At 52.8% G+C, this 18,412-nt stretch overlaps 1 protein-coding gene across 16 annotated transcripts in view; it reads right to left on the reverse strand.

Moving 5' to 3' along the window:
• Window positions 1-16,280, reverse strand: part of KIF21A (kinesin family member 21A) — a 73,277-nt gene extending 56,997 nt beyond the window's left edge. For all 16 annotated transcript variants that reach the window (XM_060194661.1, XM_060194660.1, XM_060194663.1 and 13 more), the window contains exon 1: window positions 16,164-16,280. In XM_060194661.1, coding sequence (XP_060050644.1) covers window positions 16,164-16,207 — 44 coding nt within the window. In that variant the 5' untranslated portion in view covers window positions 16,208-16,280. The remainder of the gene's footprint in view (window positions 1-16,163) is intronic.
• Window positions 16,281-18,412: the final 2,132 nt, after the last annotated feature.

Genomic DNA, 18,412 nt, shown 5'->3' on the forward strand with positions numbered 1-18,412 from the left:
AAAAACATGATAAGATGGCTGGGGAAATGGCTCAGCTTGCAGACTGCTGGACTTGCATGCCAGAGGCTCCCATCTTGATCCCCAGCACTGCATGTGTTGGAGTGACACTCTGCCTTCTCTGTGTCGTGAGACTTTTCCATATGTATAAATGAATAAACTAAAATCAGGGGCTCGGGTGGTGGCGCACTGGGTTAAGCGTTCATAGTTCTAAGTGTAAGAGCCTGCACAAGAATCCAGGTTCAAGCCCCAGCTCCTCACCTGCCTGGAGGGGGGTAGAGGCACTTCACAAGCAGTGAAGCAGGTCTGCAGGTGTCTATCTTTCTCTCCCCTCTCTATCTTCCCCTCTTCTCTCAGTTTCTCTCTGTCCTGTCCAATAGAATGGAAAAAACATTCGCCAGGAGCACTGGATTCTCCCTGCTGGCACAGAACCCTGGGAAACCCCTGGAGGCAAATAAATAAATAAAAAATAAAATTTTAAAAAGAAAGAAAATGCACCTTTGTAGTTTACCAAATGGCACTAGAAAGCCAGAAGGACAAAGCCCTTGTCCACCACAAACAATGTCTCCCCATCTGCGCGCACTGCCCGCCTGCGGGGGCCTGGACAATGGCTGTGGCATGTGAACTGGAAAGCACACAGCAGCCGCACACAGCAGCCCTTGGTTGCTGGGAGACCAGAGCAGTGGCCCAGCAGTGAGGCCTACTCTGCTTTTCAGGCCCTGCATCTGATCTAGAGCTGACCAGCTTTAAAAACTGATTTGGCCACCTGAGACCGGACCACAAGAATCAGCACCCTGTCTGAAGATCTTTGGTTCTGGTTTAAGCTGCGGACAAAGGGGTAGCCCCTCTCCCCGCCCCCCAATACACACAAGTGTATTCAGAATCCCCTCACCAACACAAAGGCCAGCCACTAATCCCCCTTCACAGCTCAAAATGCCTGAAAGAGGCTCCCAGGAATAAGAACAGCCCCAGCCCCAGCCCCACCCCACCCCACCCCACCCCACCCCCCTGCAGCCCCTCCTCCCAGCACTCCAAAGCCCAGGCATCCCACAGAACCCCGGAGACTGTGGGTTTCAGGCCTCTCTGTGTTGAGTCCCAAGACGAGCCCCGAGATGTACCAGACCATTACACGTGACCTGGTGATAAAGCTGCCCGGGAGGGGAGTGTGCTCCTGAGCTCCATTTCCATCTGGACACCAGAGGGGGTGCACCGGTTCAGCACACACCTCACCATGCACAAGCACCTGGGGTTCGAGCCCCACTCCTCACCTGCAGGGGGGAGGCTTCAGAGCAATGAGGCAGATCTGCAGGTGTCTCTCTTTCTCCCTCTCTATTCCCCCCTCCTCTCTTGATCTCTCTCTGTCCTGTGAAATAAAAAAAAGAAAGAAAAAGAAAAGAAGGGAAAAAGGGAAGGGAAGGGAAGGGAAGGGAAGGGAAGGGAAGGGAAGGGAAGGGAAGGGAAGGGAAGGAAAGGTGGGCTAGGTGAGGGCAAATGCTGTTGAGAGAAAAGATGGCCATGCACAAGGACCTGCAGGGAGGAGGCTTCATGAGTGGTAAAGCAGGTCTGTGGGTGTCTTTCTTTCTCTCTTTCCTTCTCTATCTTCCCTCCCCTCTCAATTTTTCTCTGCCTTGTGAAATAAAAAATCCAAAGAAAGAGAAAGAGAGAGAAAGGGAAGCAGAGGGGAGGGGAGGAAAGGGGGCTGGGTGGTGCACACCTGATGGTGCACACATGTTATCATACACAAGAACCCAGGTTCAAACCCCTGCTCCTCACCTGCAGAGGGGAGGCTTTGTGACTAGTGAAGTAGGTCTGTAGACGTCTCTCTTTCCTTCCCTCTCTATCTCCCCTGCTCCTCTCAATTTCTCTTTGTATCAGCCAATAAAATGAAAGAAAGAAAGAAAGAAAGAAAGAAAGAAAGAAAGAAAGAAAGAAAGAAAGAAGGAAGAGAATGGCCACTAGGAGGGAGCCATGGATACCTAGTGCTGGCACCTAGTCCCAGAGGCAACTCTGAAGCCACTAAAAATAAAAGTAAATAAATGAAAGATCACAGAAGAAGCTCTGGAGAGAGTATTTTGGAGAGGCGAGCTGAGGCGCCCCCTCCTGTCTTAGAAAGCCTGTTTGGGGGCCAGGTGGTGATGTACCCAGTTAAGTGCACATAGTAAAAAGTGCAAGGACCCACACAAGGACCCCAGTTCAAGCCCCCAGCTCCCCACCTGCAGAGGGGATGCTTCACAAGTGGTGAAGCAGATCTGCAGGTGTTTCTCTTTCTCTCTCCCTCTTTATCTCCTCCTCTCTCAATTTAATGGGGAATACATAAATAAATAATGGAAATAAAAATTATAATAAATGGAAATATAAATAAATAATAAAATGGAAAAATAGCCACCAGAAGCAGTGGAGGATTTGTGGTGCTGGCACAAAGCCATAGCTCAGAGAAAATAAAAAATAAATAAATAAGAAGGAGTAGAAGAAAGGCTGTTTGCGGAAGCGCTCGCTGCTGTCCACACTTCCCTGTGGCTGCAGCCTCTAGGCCTAGGGACAGACCCAGCCTGGTGCTGAACCCAAGGAAAGACACATACCCTGCTGATATCACAGGCCTGGTGGCTGAGCTACTAGAGCTTTATCGACCTACACAGAACAGAAAGGAAGTCTCCAGCCGTCCCAGTCCCTCCTCCACGGCTGGATCAAAGGACACGCAGGTGACTTCCTGAGCTGACCACACGCTCTTGGTCCATGTGGCCACAGGACAGTTTCCCAAGCAGGCTGCAAAGTGCTCACCCCAGAGACTACTGTCCTCCACACAGACAATGTGAGGGCCACTGCCCATGCTAAGGCCAGGCTTGGGGCACACACACACACACACACACACACACACACACACACATACACACACACACACAAACACACAAAGAACCATCAGTGGGGACGCATGTGTGAACAAACACATCTGAGGCCCAAGCCGGGGTGGGGGCAGGGGCCACACACGGGCAGTGGAGGTGGCTCTGATTGCACAGGTGCTGGGGGGTTGGGCATGCCCCCCAGTGGTGCAGGTGCTCTGCCAGCAGCCTCTGCTCTCCACCTTCATGGGGACACTGGGGAGGATGCCAGCATGTGGGCCAGGTCAAGGGCACCGTGTTCCGAGCAGGCCCTGCCTGGTTCCAGCTTGGTCTGCTGACATTGTCACTGAGACTCTGGCTTTTATGCCAACAAGTGATTCCCATAAAGGCTGTGGTGGGATGTTGGGCAGCCCCATTGCTCCATCCATCATTGTTTTGCCTGAAAGATCCTCACCTTTGACCTATCTTCTTTCTACCTCAAGACCTGCCCTGCCTGCAGGGTACATTAATCCTGCCAGTTACAACTCCAGCAACTATTGCTACGGAAGCTTTCTACCTTCCTTTTCTCCACCCCCTTTCCTACCCATTTCCTTTTCCGACTTGCCACTTCCGGTTCTAAGTATATAAAAGTGTTGTCTCTGATCAATAAAGAGACATTGCATTCATACTCCGCCATGAGTTCCTTGTCTCCCGAGTCGCTGAGCAAGCAGCAGCCCAGATTGGCTCCAGTCGAGTTTTCTCCAACCCAGAGAGCACGTGCCCAGGAAGAAACACCCTCATGCTAGCCTGGCAGTGGGACAGCATGTGAGACCCAAAGCCCAGACCCCTGGCCAAGGTCTAAAGGGAGAGTCTGTCTACTGTGGAAATTAGACTGTAAAAATCGCCCTGTATTAGAAAACAGAAACGAACTAGAGAGACAGCTCAGTGGTTCTGTAAAAGACTTTCCTGCCTGAGGCTTTGAGGTGCCAGATTCAATCCCCAGCACCACCATCAGCCAGAGATGAGCAGGGCTTTGGAGTAAAATAACAACAACAATAAGAAGAGGAGGAGGAGAAGGAGGAAGAAGAGGCCTAAGGAGGAGGAGGCTGGGGAGACAGTACAGCGGCTCTGCAAAAAGATTTTCTTGCCTGAGGCTCTGATGCCCCAGGTACCATCCCCAGCACCACTATCAGCCAGAGCTGAGCAGGACTCTGGGGAAAATAATAATGTTGATAATAGTAATAATAATAATATGGTACAGGAGACAGCAGAGTCTGATATGCAAACAGACTCTCCTGCCTGGACCTCTGAGATCTCAGGTTCAATCCCCAGCACAACCATCAGCCAGAGCTGAGCTGGGCTCTGGGCTCTATCTCTATCTCTCTTTCATTAAAATAAAATAAATAAAAATATTAAGAGGGCTGGGTGGTGGTGCACCCGGTTAAGTGCGCACAATACTAAGGACCCATGCAAGGATCCGGGTCAAGGCCCCGGCTCCCTATCTGCAGGGGGGAAGCTTCACAAGCAGTGAAGCAAATCAACAGGTGTCTCTCTCCTTCTTTATCTTCCCCTCCTCTATCAATTTCTCTCTATCCTATCCAATAAAAATGAAGAAGAAAAAAAATATGAAAAAATAGCCTCCAGGAGTGGTGGATTTGTAGTGCTGACACTGAGGCCCAGCAATAACCCTGGAGGAAAAATAAATAAAAGATGAATAAGTAAGATAAAATATTTTTTAAAAGAGAGGAAGAAAACAGAAACTACAAGGACAAAAAGCATCAAATGTCCTTGTTCCCTTAGCAGAGTTACTGTGACCTCGAGGACATCATGCAGTGGCCCCAAGTGCCTGGAAATAGAGGTGACATCTCAGAGCTCCTGGGTGACATGTGCTAGGCATATGCTCAGTGGGGTGCAAAGGTCACATGTGTGGGTACATACATATTTATAGCATGCACACGTGTGCAAGCATGTGTAAATGCACTGGTGCATCTGCAGACATGTGTGTGCATGTGCACTTCCCCGGCCACCCTTGGCTCTCTGCCCACGTCAGAGGAAGGGTCTCTGGTTAATGCTACACCAAATGCTGCTCCGGGAGGCTTAAGGATCAGCAAAGCCACAGGGTCACCCTCCAAGTAAGCAGTGGCAGAGCAGGAAGCATGCTCCCCTTTCTGGAGACACAGGCGACGAAAGCAACCCGGTAAGTGTGGCCCCTGACGGAGGACAAAGCTTCAGACACCTGCTAACCCTGGTGCAGAGCAATGACTCCTGCACAGAGGTGGACACAGTGCTGAGGATCCTGGACGGACAGCAAGCTCAGGGGTCCAGGCAGGTGCACCAGCAGCCTCGACGCTTCCCAAGGAGGAGGGGGCCGGCCCCATGAGAGGCTCACATGTGCGATGAGCTGATCTGATACACGTGCAGCGAGGCAGCCTGCTCACACACGCACCTGCTGTTCCAGCAGGTGGGGTCTGAGCCCCCAGCCCGCTCACAAGGCATGGCAGGCTCTGAAGCTCCAGCTCAGCCAGTCCAGGACTCATGCCACAGGCATCTCAGCATGAAGGCTGCCCATCTACCACCTTCCTCTCCCAAGTTCCCAAGTCCACTTGTCAGTGGAAGGAGGTGGGACCCCAAAACTAAGACATTCAAAGTGGGGGGCCAAGGTGTTCAAATTTAAAAGTGCAAAGTCATCCAAGTCCCCAGGTTGCCTGGACTGATGTCCAGTAGTAGAACATGAGATGAGAGTGGTCCAGAAGGTTCAGTCCCCAGCAGCACATGTACCAGAGTGATGTCTGATTCTTTCTCTCTCTCCTCCTACCTTTCTCATTAAAAAATAAACAAAATCGGGAGTCGGGCAGTGGCGCAGCAGGTTAAGCGCACGAGGCGCAAAGTGCAAGGACCAGCACAAGGATCTCGGTTCAAGCCCCAGGCTCCCCACTTGCAAGGGAGTCGATTCACAAGCAGTGAAGCAGGTCTTCAGGTGTCTGTCTTTCTCTCCCCCTCTCTGTCTTCCCCTCCACTCTCCATTTCTCTCTGTCCTTTCCAACAACAATGACATCAATAATCACAACAATGTTAAACAACAAGGGCAACAAAAGGGAAAATAAATATTTAAAAAATCTGAAACAAACAAAAAGAACATGAGGTGAGCACAGAATTAGGACAAGAAACTTAAAGCCACAGGGAGCCCGAAGCCTGGAGAACAGTTCTAGCATGCCCACAGGAGACAGCGCCTATGCACAGGGATACAGCCAAACCCCAGAGCAGATGGGCTGCCCAGCCAACTCAGACGCTCCCACCAATGGCTGCCAGGAAACTGAGCAAAAAGGCTGGTCATGGCCACTTGGGCTGGGCTGACCCACACACAGCAGAGGGCTGGACACATCATGGCTTGTGGGTCTGCATGCCGTGGGCATGTGTGGGGAACTCACCATAGCAGGGGTCCAGTGCCACATGGGAGCACCATGGAGAGTACCCACCATGCAGGGCAGGGAGGGCTGTGGGGTCTCTCCTTTCTGTCTCTCTGCCCACAGCAGTGGTATAGCACATTCTTGAGACCCCAGTGCAAGAAACAAACAAACAAGAGAACCCTCACATGTCCATCCATCATTTTTTGTAAAGTCAGTGCAGTGCCATGTCACTTAGCCACAAGCTCAGGATGACACCTCCACCCCAGTTTCAGGAGTGACTGGTGGTTGTCTGTGATCCTGAATGTGTGAACACATTCCCCAGAAGCAGAAGGCACTGCAGGAGTCTTAGTGGAAAGGACCAACACCCTCACAGACAATAGGCCTGATGATGAAACTGCCCGCGGTGTGGAGTCTCTAGATCAGGTCATCAGCATATGGCAGATGCTGCCTGCTACTCTCTTTTAAATAGTTTATTGATTTATTATTTATTTACTGGAGAGAGAGGAAAAAAACGAAGACAGGGACATAGAGAGGGTGAGAGACACCTGCAACCCTGATTCGCCAATTGTAAAGCTTCCTTCCTACAGGTGGAGCTTGAACCTGTGTCCTTATGTATGGTGACGTGAGCTCAACTAAATGCACAACCACCCAGCCCTACTGTATTTTACTCTTTTTTTTCCCCCTCCAGGGTTATAGCTGGGGCTCGGTGCCTGCACCATGAATCCACTGTTCTTGGAGGCTATTTGTTTTCCCTTTTGTTGCTCTTGTTGTTTATTGTTATTGTTGTTGTTGCTGTTGTTGTTGGATAGGACAGAGAGAAATGGAGAGAGGAGGGGAAGACAGAGAGGGGAGAGAAAGATAGACACCTGCAGACCTGCTTCACTGCCTGTGAAGCAATCCCCCTACAAATGGAGAGCCGGGGGCTCAAACTGGAATCCTTAAGCCGGTCCTTGCACTTTGCACCACCTGTGCTTAACCTGATGAGCTACTACCCAGCCCCCTGTGTTTTACTATTTATATGCTATTCAAAACACCCTTCCTCAGCCTAAAAACACAGACATATTCTTAAAGACAGGCTATCAGGTGGACAAATATATATAAATACAACCTGTTATAGACATAATAGTCAGCCCTTATCTGTGACCTTGGGAGAACTATTGAAGTTTCCAATGGAGGGAATGGGGACACATTACTCTGGTGGTGGGAAGGTGCAGAATTATATATCTCACAATTTGGTGCCTCTATATTAAATCATTAATTGAAAAAAAAAAAGACTGGCCATCACTGTGGCCACCACAGCCAAAATACAGGACCTCCCAGGAAAGCAGAATGAAAATAAATGCAGGAAGCCCCAAGGTCAGTCCGCAGGGCACATGAGCCAGAGGCTTGCTCCAACTCTCTCCCTCCCTCTCTCACCCTCCCTCACTCTTTCTTTCTCCCTCTCTCTCTCTCTCCTTCTCTCCTGCCACTCTCTCTTTTCTCCCTCCCCCTCTCTCTCCTCCATTTCTCTCCCTCTCTGCCCACCTCTTCCCTCTCTCTCTTCCTCTCCCCCTTGGTCTCTGTTGTGTTAACAGGAAAGTCTTCTACAAAGAAGGCACACAGGGAAAGTGGAACAGCCGGCCATGGAGTAATGTCTGATGCAGCCGGCAGCTCTGCTGCCTGAGCATCTGGAGGACACAGCTGGCCGCTGGCGCCCAGACCAAGCATAAGCCAGTAGGCCCCACCTCCATGGTGCTCCACCTTCAGCCTCTCTCCTGCAGGAGTGCGCAGGACTGGGGGCAGACCAGGCCAGCTCCACGGATGGCTGCCAGCATGCCCCCTGTCCAGGTGGACTGGGCCCTCAAAGCACTGGTGGAGGGCATGCTGGGGACATGTTGTGTCTCATGACCCACTGGGGCTCCTGCCATCCAGACTCTACCCTGGGGCCCTGCTCTCAGCGGCCCTCCAAAGTGACATCTGCTCAGGAGTGACTCTGGGCATGTGGGGTGGGGGAAGGGCCGTGGGGACCCATGGGGCATGGGGACAGTTGGGGTTCAGGGACCTATGGCTGTCAAACACACCAACCCACAGGTGCTTAGAGGCTCAAATTGAGCTTAAAAACAGGGCCAGGCAATGACACACACGGTTGAGCACAAATGTTACCGTGTGCAAGGATCCAGATCCAAGCCCCTTACTCCCCACCTGCAGGGGAGGAAGTTTCATGATCAGTGAAGCAGGTCTGCAGGTCTCTCCCTCACCCTCAATTTCTCCCTGTCCTATCAAATAAAATAGAAAGAAAAAAAAGTGGGGACGGGTAGTAGTACACCTGTTTAAGTGCACATAGAGTACTAAGAGCAAGGACCTGATCAAGGATCTAGGTTCGAGCCCCCAGCTCCCCATCTGCAGGGGGGAGTTTTGCAAGTGGTGAAAGTATTTCTTTTTCTCTCCCTATCTCCCCTCCTCTCTCAATTTCTCTCTGTCCTATCCAATAAAATGGGGAAAAAAATAGCTGCCAGGAGCAGTGAGGTCCTAGTGCAGGCACTGAGTCCTAGCAATAACCCTGGAGGCAAATAATAATAATAATAATAATAATAATAATAATAATAATAATGAAAGGAAGAGTGAAAGAAAGTAAGTAAGAAGGAGGAAAAAATGGCTGCTAAGAACAGAGCATCCATAGTGCCAGTGCCGAGCTCACAGCAGTAACCCTGGTAGGGAAAAAAGAGAGACAGCAACCGAGAGACAGACAGAGTCACTTGTTTCAGGAGTGTCTGCCAACAAAGCATGAAGTTCCAGGTACCCCAGTCTCCCTAGCACCCAGCACCCTGCTGGCTTCAGCCACATTTGCGGAGGAAGCATAAACCGCATTCAATCTGAAATTGCCAGGCAACCTCCACCACCAAGGATCCCGTTCCCAGCCCTGTCTGCTGGGGAGCCAGGTGGTGGCACACCTGGTTAAGCCCTCACATTACAGTGCACAAGCACCTGTATTCAAACCCTAGCACCCCACTTGCAGGAAGAAAGCTTCACAAATGGTGAAGAGGTCTGCAGGTGTCTCTGTCTCTTTCTTTCTCTCTCCTCTCAGTTTCTCTCTGTCCCTATTTAACAATAAATAAATAAAATGTAAAAAAAAATAAAAATAATAAATCTTTTTTTTCCTACAAGGGTTATCGCTGGGGCTTAGTGCCGGCACTATTAATCCACTGCTCTTTATGGCTATTTTCTTTCTTTTTTTTTTTTTAATGGGGCAGGACAGAGAGAAATTGAGAGAGATGGGGAAATAGAGAGGGAGAGAGACAAAGAGACACCTGCAGACCTGCTTCACTACTCGTGAAGCTTCCCCCCTGCAGCTGGGAGCAGGGCCTTGAACCCAGATCCTTGTATTCCACAATGTGCATTTAACTGGGTGTGCCACTGCCTGGCCCCCAGAATAAATAAATCTTAAACAAACAAACAAGAAGAAGAAGAAAAAAAAACTCCATCTGCTGGGAGGCCTATCTATCCTCTGCCCCACAGAAAGCCTGAGCAGGAAAACTCCTTTAACCCTGAGAAGATTAAGCTACTAATCCTGGGAGACTCAGGGCAGACTTCACAAACCTGCCTCCCAGACAGACACTGAAGATAGGAAACATATTTGCTTTAGTCTGAATAAAGCAAAACCGGTTCCAGGACACACTGTATACCAACTGCTCTCCCAGCCTGGCTTGTCCTCCCTCCCAGACTCTCAGGTGAAGGCCAGCTCTAATCTCCACAGAGAACAGCCACCCGGGGCGGTGACCCTCTGGGGACAAAGGGGAGTGACCTGCAGTATAGACAATGACATCTACTGAGGGCTAGCAGACCCTGGGTAAGCACCCAGGAAACTTACTCCTGCTCTGGAGGCTGGCTCAACCGGAATGTCTGGTGTGGAAGTCACTACCCCCTTAATTAGGTATGGAGATATTCCCCAATTAGCAGGTAGGAGGTGGGAGCCCCAGGGAGGGAAATAATTACACAGGAACAAAGCCAGTACTGCAGGGAGAGGCGGCCCAGAGACCGGACCAGACCACTCAGGTGCCAGGAGGCCCCCCCACCCACCCTACTCAGGTCACCTGCTCCCTGGAACCTCAAGGAGAAAGCCATTCAGTGCAGGCCCTCACCCCAAGGGGACTGAGGCCTCACAGCAGGGGTGCAGGGTACTCACAGCAGAGGACAAGGGCCTCACAGCAGGAGGACAGGGTCCTCACAGCAGGGTCCTCATAGGAAAGGACAGGGATCTCATCCCAGGGGAGCAGACCTCACACAGGTGGGGATCCCTGAGTCTGCAAAGTGTCTGAAAGGCACAAGGTTTCATCCCCCTGTCACTCTTCTTCAGGAACATAGGCAGTGAAAATGCCATTAAAAAATAAGAAAGATGCCCCTGGCTGAGTGTATAGGTTGCCATGCACAAAGATCAAGGTTCGAGCCCCTACTCCCCACTGACAGGGGAGAAGCTTCATGAGCCATGAAGCAGATCTGCAGGTCTCTCTTCCTCTCTATCTCCCCCTCCACTCTCAATTTCTCTCTTACTATCAAATAAAGGAAAGAAAAGGGAAAAAATGGCTGCCAAGAGTGGTGGATTCCTCATGCAGGCACTGAACACCAGCAATAATCCAGGTGGAAATTAAAAAATTAATGAATGGGGGCTGGGTAATGGTGCACCTGGTTAAGGGCACATAGTACTAAGCACAAGGACCTGCTCAAGGACACGGGCTGGAGCCCCCACTCCCCACCTGCAGCAGGGATGCTCCACAAGCAGCAAAACAGAGCTGCAGGTGTCTCTCTTTCTCTCCCCCTACTTCCCCCTCCCCTCTCAATTTCTCTCTGTCCTACTGTCCTGTCAAATAAAAAGTGTGGGGGGGAGTGGCCTCTGGGAACAGTGGATTTGTAGTGCTGGCATCAAGCCTGTGATAACCATGGAGGCAAAATTCATTCATACATACATACATATATACATATGGAAGAAATGAAGACTACCTCAAGAATCTCTCCTTTGTGCTGTTGACAGTATTTTGTGTGTTCCACCAAGAGTTGTGCACCTAAGAGATTCTTGTGTCTGGGGATAATTCTTTTTGTGTGTGTGTGTGCGTGTGCGTGTGCGTGTGCGTGTGCGTGTGCGTGTGTGTGTGTGTGGTTTTACAGGCTGCAGGAAGAGATGTCGAGGGCCAGGCAACCACTCTTGCTGCCAGCAGTCCCAAGGCCTTGCTCAGCCACAGCAACGCTGTCTAAACCTGGTTCTCGGGAACTGGGTGCCTTGTGCTGAATCTCCTGCTACTAGCAGGTTGGAGCAACCTGACGGACAGTGAGGGGACTGCTCAGAGACCAGCAGGGGTCAGCCCTGGAGCTCAGGGGCAGGATGGGTGAGCAGGTCACCTCGAGGCTCAGCTCGGAGTCTCCACTTTCCACATGGAAAAATGAGGAATCGCCTTCCCACCCCTCACAGGTTGAGTGCAGATGAAGTGAGGTGCCAGTCACCCCACTGGAGGAGAGACTGAGAGGCCCAAGTGACTCCCCAGCACAAAGCGTCCAGGCCCACACCCCAGCACCTGCACAGACAGGACAGGGGGCAGTGGCTTCCTCTGTGGTCCGGCTCCCCCAACCCCCTTTGTAAAAGCCAAGTGTCTGCCAAAGCAAAAACTACAGGTCCAGCAGCCCAGGTTCACAACCAGGTGCGAGAAGGGCACTTCACGCCACAATGTGCAGGGCCACAATGTGCGGGTGGCTCCAGTGCTGTGAGTGAAATGTAGTCCAGGGGGTCAGGTGGTGATGCACATATTATCATGCACAAGAACTGGGGTTCAGGCCCCCACTCCCCACCTGCAGGGGGGACGCTTTGCGAGTGGTGAAGCAGGGTTTCAGGCATATCTCTCTCTCTCCTTCTCCTTCTCCCTTTCTCCCTCTCTCTTCCTCCCTCCATAGTTATTTCTGGGGCTTGGTTCCTACACTAGGAATCCACAGCTCCTGGTGACTACTTTTCCATTTTATTGGATAAGATAGAGAGAAATTGAAAGGGGAGTAGAAGATAGAGGGAGACAGATAAGACATCTGCAGACCAGCTTCACCACTCATGAAGTGTCCTCCCTGCAGGCAGGGAGCCAGGGGCTCGAACCCAGATCCTTGTTCAGGTCCTTATGCTTAGTACTATGTGCACCTAACCGGGTGTGCCACCGCTTGGCCCCTTTTCTCGCTTCCTCTCTATCTCCCCCTTCCTTCTCAATTATTCTCTGTCCTGTCAAATAAAATAGAAACGAAAAAAGGGGGGATAGCCACTGGGAGCAGTAGGTGCATAGTGCTGGCACTAAGCCCCAGCAATAACCCTGGTGGCAATAAAAATTAATTAAGTAAGTAAGTAATGACAGTCAAGGCTGCACACAGAGATGGCAGGAACCACATTGGGCTTATGGACCACAGCCGGGCCTGGCTTCCACTCCCAGAAAGCAACTTTTCTGCAGGTGCAGGTCAGCCCCTTGCACACAGGCAGGTGCATCCCAAGGGAATGCAGAAGACCAGTCAGTGAACGCCAGTGAGTGCCTGGCCCCTGTCAGAACAGACATCATCTTGGGGTCCTCTCCACCCCAGGGTGTGGCCATGTGTGATGGGAGTGTCTGCCTAGTGTTTTCTCCTCTGCAGTTATTGATCCTTTTAGTGACAGAGCTCCATTCCAGTCTTCTTCCTCATTTTTTTCTTGAAATTACAGAGTAGCACCATTCAACAGGAATGCAGTGTCAACAACATTAGAGGCAATGTCAAAATGTCTGGTTGCTACATTTCAGAAAAGGAAAACTGAAGGAATTAATGTAGTATTATTTTACTTGACTCAATGTATCAACATAGTGTCCTTTTGGGGCTGGGGAGATAGCATATGGGTTTATGCTCCAGACTTTTATGCCTGAGGCCCCAGAATTCTGGGCTCAAACTCTGACATTGCCATAAACCAGAACTAAGCAGTGCTTTGATCTGTCTCTCATTAAAATAAATTCAATATTTTTAGTATTATAATTTAGCATGGGAGCAATACAAAGACTGCAAATACATCTAAATCAACTGTTTCACAATAAATTTTTGAAATTCAACTTCTCTGTATATAAAAGTGTGTGTGAATTGAGATACTAAACTTCCATAAAAATATTTTTAGTATTTAAGGTATGCAAACTTTCTCGCTGAAAAAGTACAACCACAGAATCAAGTTGTCCCAAGCATACTTTCCAAAACAACATTAAGGACCAGTTATTAAATTTCAAGTGAGGGGGCTGGATGGTGGCATACCCAGTTAAGTGCACATAGTACTAAGCACAAGGACCTGCACAAGGATCCAAGTCCATGCCCCTGGTCCCCACCTGTGTGTGTGTGGGGGGGGGTCTGTGCAAGTGGTGAAGGTCTTCAGGTGTCTCTCTTTCTCTCTCCCTCTCTATCTCCCCTCCTCAATTTCTCTCTGTCCTATGGGGAAAAATGGCTTCCAAGAGTGATGTAGTGCTGGCATTGAACCCCAGCTGAGAGGCAAAATAATAATGACAATAATAAAATAAATTTCAAATGAAAGAAATCAGAGTTCCTGAGTGATGTTTTCATACTCAGTGTCTCCAGGGCCAGGGACAGGCTGGGGGTGGGGATGGGAGTCCAGCCTCCAAACCCCCTCCCACCAGGGCAAGGCCTCCTGCAGACACCTCCCTGCACCCTGACCAAAAGGCATTTGCAGAAATGTTAAAACCCTCCCTAAAAGAGCCTCAGCTTAAGTTTCTTCCCACAAAGCTCCCTGTGGCCAGGCTCTGTCCTCAGGGGGTCTGTATCTCTGTGGGCCTAGTGTCCCTAGGGTTCTCCCCCATGAAGATGTGTCCCTATGAAGGCTGACATCCCTGGCCTTGCCTAGCCCATCCTCAGGCAGGGCAGGGCAGGGCAGAGCAGGGCAGGGCAGGGCCGACTCTACTGCCAGCCTCACCTCTTTTCTGTATCAGGAGCCCACAGCCTGCCCATGTCTCTGGGGTCCACCTGGCTCAACCTCTGGCAGAAGCTAGAAGAGGAAGGGGGTCTGGCTCTGCTGCCCCTCCCTGCCTGCCCTCCTGCCTGCTGGGGGGCCTGCTGCTGAGACCTTGGGCCCCTGGGTCAGGCTGCAGTCAGGGCTTCTGGTTCTGCCACTTGGATCAGGCTGCAGGTCTGAGGTTCTGGTCCTGCCACTTGGGACCGGTTTCACTCTGGGCGGTCCCCCATGGCCCTATGTCTCATCTGCAAAGTGGCCACAGTAATGACAGTGCCTAGATGGCATCTGACTGAGGAGTCCAGAGTGAGATTATGGTATCAAGTGGGTCAAGACATAGCACACAGCACACACCACTGCACACATGTGTGCCAAGCAATGACGGCTAAATGTAGCTCAGGACTCGGGGTGGCTACAGTGATGTGTCTCGATAAAAGCTTGTAAACAAAAATGCACACCCAAGATGTCTGTAAGCACAGAGGGGCAGGGCAAGTCATTCTCTGTCCTGTGCAAATGGGTTTCGAGAGGTCTATCAGCACAGCACGCGTGATTCTGAGAGAACGGGTGGGTGCACAGGGGCGTGGGGGTTTGCTCTGTTCTGCTGCCATTTCTGGGGAGCCTCTGCTGGCTGGCAGCTGCCCCAAGCCCAGGCCCATTCCTGACAAAGCACTGACCAGCAGGGCCTGCCGGGCATTCACCCTGCCCACCGTGGCCTAGCTCCAGCTCCCTGGACGCCATCACTAACAGCAGCCTGGCAGCCAGGCCCTGAGACGCCCTCCTCCCTCCTCTCTGCGGAGACCACACTGCGGTTCCTGCTGCTCCCTCCCCTCTAGCCCTGCCCAGGGCAGGCCACACAGTCCCTCTCCTCAGCCTGGGCCCCGCCCAGGGGGGCTGGGGAAGACAGAGGGCAGGTGGCAGTCATGGGAGGGGGGAGAGCCCACCGTTAGGAGTCCGGCTAGTGAGACAGGTCACCCCACCCCGTCCTAATGCTGCCCCCCATTTCCTGGCCTGGGGTGGAGGGAGATGAGCAAACCTTCATGCAGGCTACTGTTTACAGTCCCTCCTGATACAAAGCCTGGGGCTGCGGACCCCGGCCTGGCCCAGCTGTGTCACTGAGACAGCCACAGCCAGGCCTGTGAGATGAGTTTCAGAAGAATCTTCCAGAAAGGACGCAGAGCCCAGCAGGTTCTGAGAGATTCAGAGAAGCTCATAGAGCTTGGGGACTGGGGTGTCCCGCTCCCTCCCCACCACCACACATACACAACTGGCTGCCTGTTTGCCTGGGCCTGCAGAGTGTGTGTGTGTGTGTGTGTGTGTGTGTGTGTGTGTGTGAGAGAGAGAGAGAGAGAGAGAGAGAGAGGGAACAGTATTTGTGTGAGGGTGTGTGTGTGAGAGAGCACAGTGTGTCTGTGTGTGTGAGGGTGTGTCTGTATGTGTGTCTCTGTGTTTGAGTGTAAGCACAGTATTTGTGTGAGCAGTGTGAGCACACCCGCCCCAGCAGGACCGCCCAGCCTAGCACCCCCACCTCCACCTCAGGCAGCAGGAGGCCGCGTCCACAGGGCCACCCCAACCCAGAGCCCCAAGGCGCGGTCAGCACTGCTCCAGACCCCGCAGACCCGCAGGTCGGCAGGTCCACAGGTCTGCGCGGCACCCGGCACCCAGGGGTGTGGTGTGGCCGGCTGCTGGAGGCGAGGAGGCGCCCAAAGCCCCTGAAGCAAGCCAGGGCTGCACCCCCACCCCGTGAGGGCCTCAGGTGCGCGCAGGCCCCTATCCTCCACGGCCCCCGACCCCCAATGCAAGCCCAGGGCGGCACCCCGGTCTCCGCGCGCACCCCCACCCAGTGCGGGCCTCAGGTACACGCAGGCCCCCGATCCCCACTGTCCCCGGTGCAAGCCCAGGGCCGCTCCCCCACCCCGTGCGGGCCTCAGGTGCGCGCAGGCCGCGGCCCCTGGCCCCTGGCCCCCGGCCCCTCACCTGACCGCCACCCGCACGGAGCTGTCGTCCCCCGGCGCCCACATGCCGGCTCCGGGCCCCGCCGCCGCCTCACCTCCGCGTCATGTCGGCGCCCGAGGGACACGGGGCGGGGCCGGGGACAGGGGCGGGCCGGGGCGGGCCGGGGGCGGGGCCACCTCTCGGCCCTGGCCTGCGGGGAGGACAGGTGGGGGGACGGCCCGGGGTGGAGACCCCGAAGGTTGGGAAGTGGCAGGGCGAGGGGCCGGGGCCAGGTGTGTGTGTGGTGGGGGAGCACTGTCCGAAGCGAGAGGACCTGGGGAGGAGCGGAGGGGGCGAGGGGGTTGTGGGGAGAGAGGGGCGTCTCCCTCTCCCCACGGGTGCGGACCCCCACGGTGGACAGCTGGGGACCCTATGGTGGGCAGGCCGAGGGCCCCATAGTAGACAGGCAGAGACCCCCGTAGTGGACAGGTGGGAAGAAACCCTTGGTGGACAGTAGTGATCCTGTGGTGGACAGGTGGGGGACCCCCATGGTGGACAGTGGTCACCCTGTGGTGGACAGGTGCAGACCTCCACATGGTGAACAGGGGGCCCAGTGGTGGATGGGTAGTGACTCCCCCCTGTGGACAAACAGAGATACCCCTGGTGGACAGGCAGGGACCCCTGTGGTGGACAGGTGGTCACCCTGTGCTGCATGGGTAGTGACCCCCATGGTAGACAGGTAGGGACCCCAGTGGTGGACAGGCAGGAACACCCTCGTGGACAGGCAGGGACCCTGTGGTAGACAGGCAAGGACCCCAATAGTGGACAGGCAGAGACCCCAGTGGTGGACAGGCAGGGACTCCCTGGTGAACAGATGGAGATCCCTATGGTGGACAGGCAGGGGTACCCTGGTGGACAGGATGGGACCCTGTGGTGGATGGGTGGGGACCCCCATGGTGGACAGTGGTCACCCTGTGGTGGACAGGTGGGGGGCAAGGCCCAGGGTTATTTACCTCTAGGGTCATCGCTAGGGCTAGGTGCCAGCACTACAAAATCACTGTTCCTAGCAGCCATTTTTTCCCATTTTATAAGATAGGACAGACAGAAATTGAGAGAGGAGGGGGAGATAGAGAGGGAAAGAGAGAGTGATATACCTGCAGACCTGCTTCACCACTCATGAAGTGTCACCCTGTGGTAGAATCCGGGTCATTGCACATGGTGGACAGGTGGAGATTGTCATGGTGGACAGGTTGTGGCCTGTTGGTGGACAGGCAGGGACCCCGTGGTGAATAGTGGTGACCCCATGGTGACTGGATTGTGACCCCATGGTAGACAGTCAGGGACCCCCATAGCTGACAAGTGGGGGAGCTCATATCCTTGTGGCCTCAGACCACATGTCTGCCCCCCAGATTAGCCTGAGGATGAAGCACAGAGCTATATTGTCACTGGAGGCCAGACCAGGCTGAGGGTCAGTGCCTCCAGGCTGGCGGCCAGTGGCTCCATGGGGGGGGGGGTGCTGGGCCAGCAGCCAGGCCCTTCTGCTCCCATCCCTGCATATCTGGGAAAGACCTTGCAGCTCACCCAGACATACAGATAGTTGCAGCTTGTCCAGTACAGACACTAGCCCCACCTAGACTTTGTGCTCTGGTCCTGACCGCTAGGCCATTGCTGGTCAGGGCTCATGTTGGCACCTCGAATCCACCACTCCTGGTGGCCACTTTTTCCTTTTTTTTTTTCCTTCTTCTAATTTTAATAGGACAGAGAGAAATTGAGAGGGGAGAGGGAGATAGAGATGGGAAGAGAATCCCCACCTGCAGGGGGGAAAGATTTGGGAGTGGTAAAGCAGAGCTGCAGGTGTCTTTCTCTCTTCCTCTCTATCACCCACTTCCCTCTTGATTTCTGACTGTCTCTATCAAATAAAGATAATAAAAATATTTAATACAATTAAATATTTTTTAAAAAGAGAGAAGGGGAGAGATAGGCACTTGCAGACCTGCTTCACCACTTGTGAAGTAGACCTCCTGCAGGTGGAGAGCAAGGGACTCTAACTGGGGTCCTTATGCTCAGAGGTATGTGCACTTAACTGTGTGCCACCACCTAAACACCCACATGACTCTTCAGAGAGACAAACCATCACCCAGAAACCATTGGAAAGCCATCTCTGGGACAGGGAAAGAAGTGCACACTGAGAAGCCCTGCTTCTTTCAGCCTCCATCCATAACAGTGGCCCCATGCTGCCTCTCCTTTCCCTCTGCAGACTGTCTCCTGGATAAATGAGGGAGCAGATCACC

This window comes from Erinaceus europaeus, chromosome 7 (assembly GCF_950295315.1).
Source record: "Erinaceus europaeus chromosome 7, mEriEur2.1, whole genome shotgun sequence".
Taxonomy (NCBI): Eukaryota; Metazoa; Chordata; class Mammalia; order Eulipotyphla; family Erinaceidae; genus Erinaceus; species Erinaceus europaeus.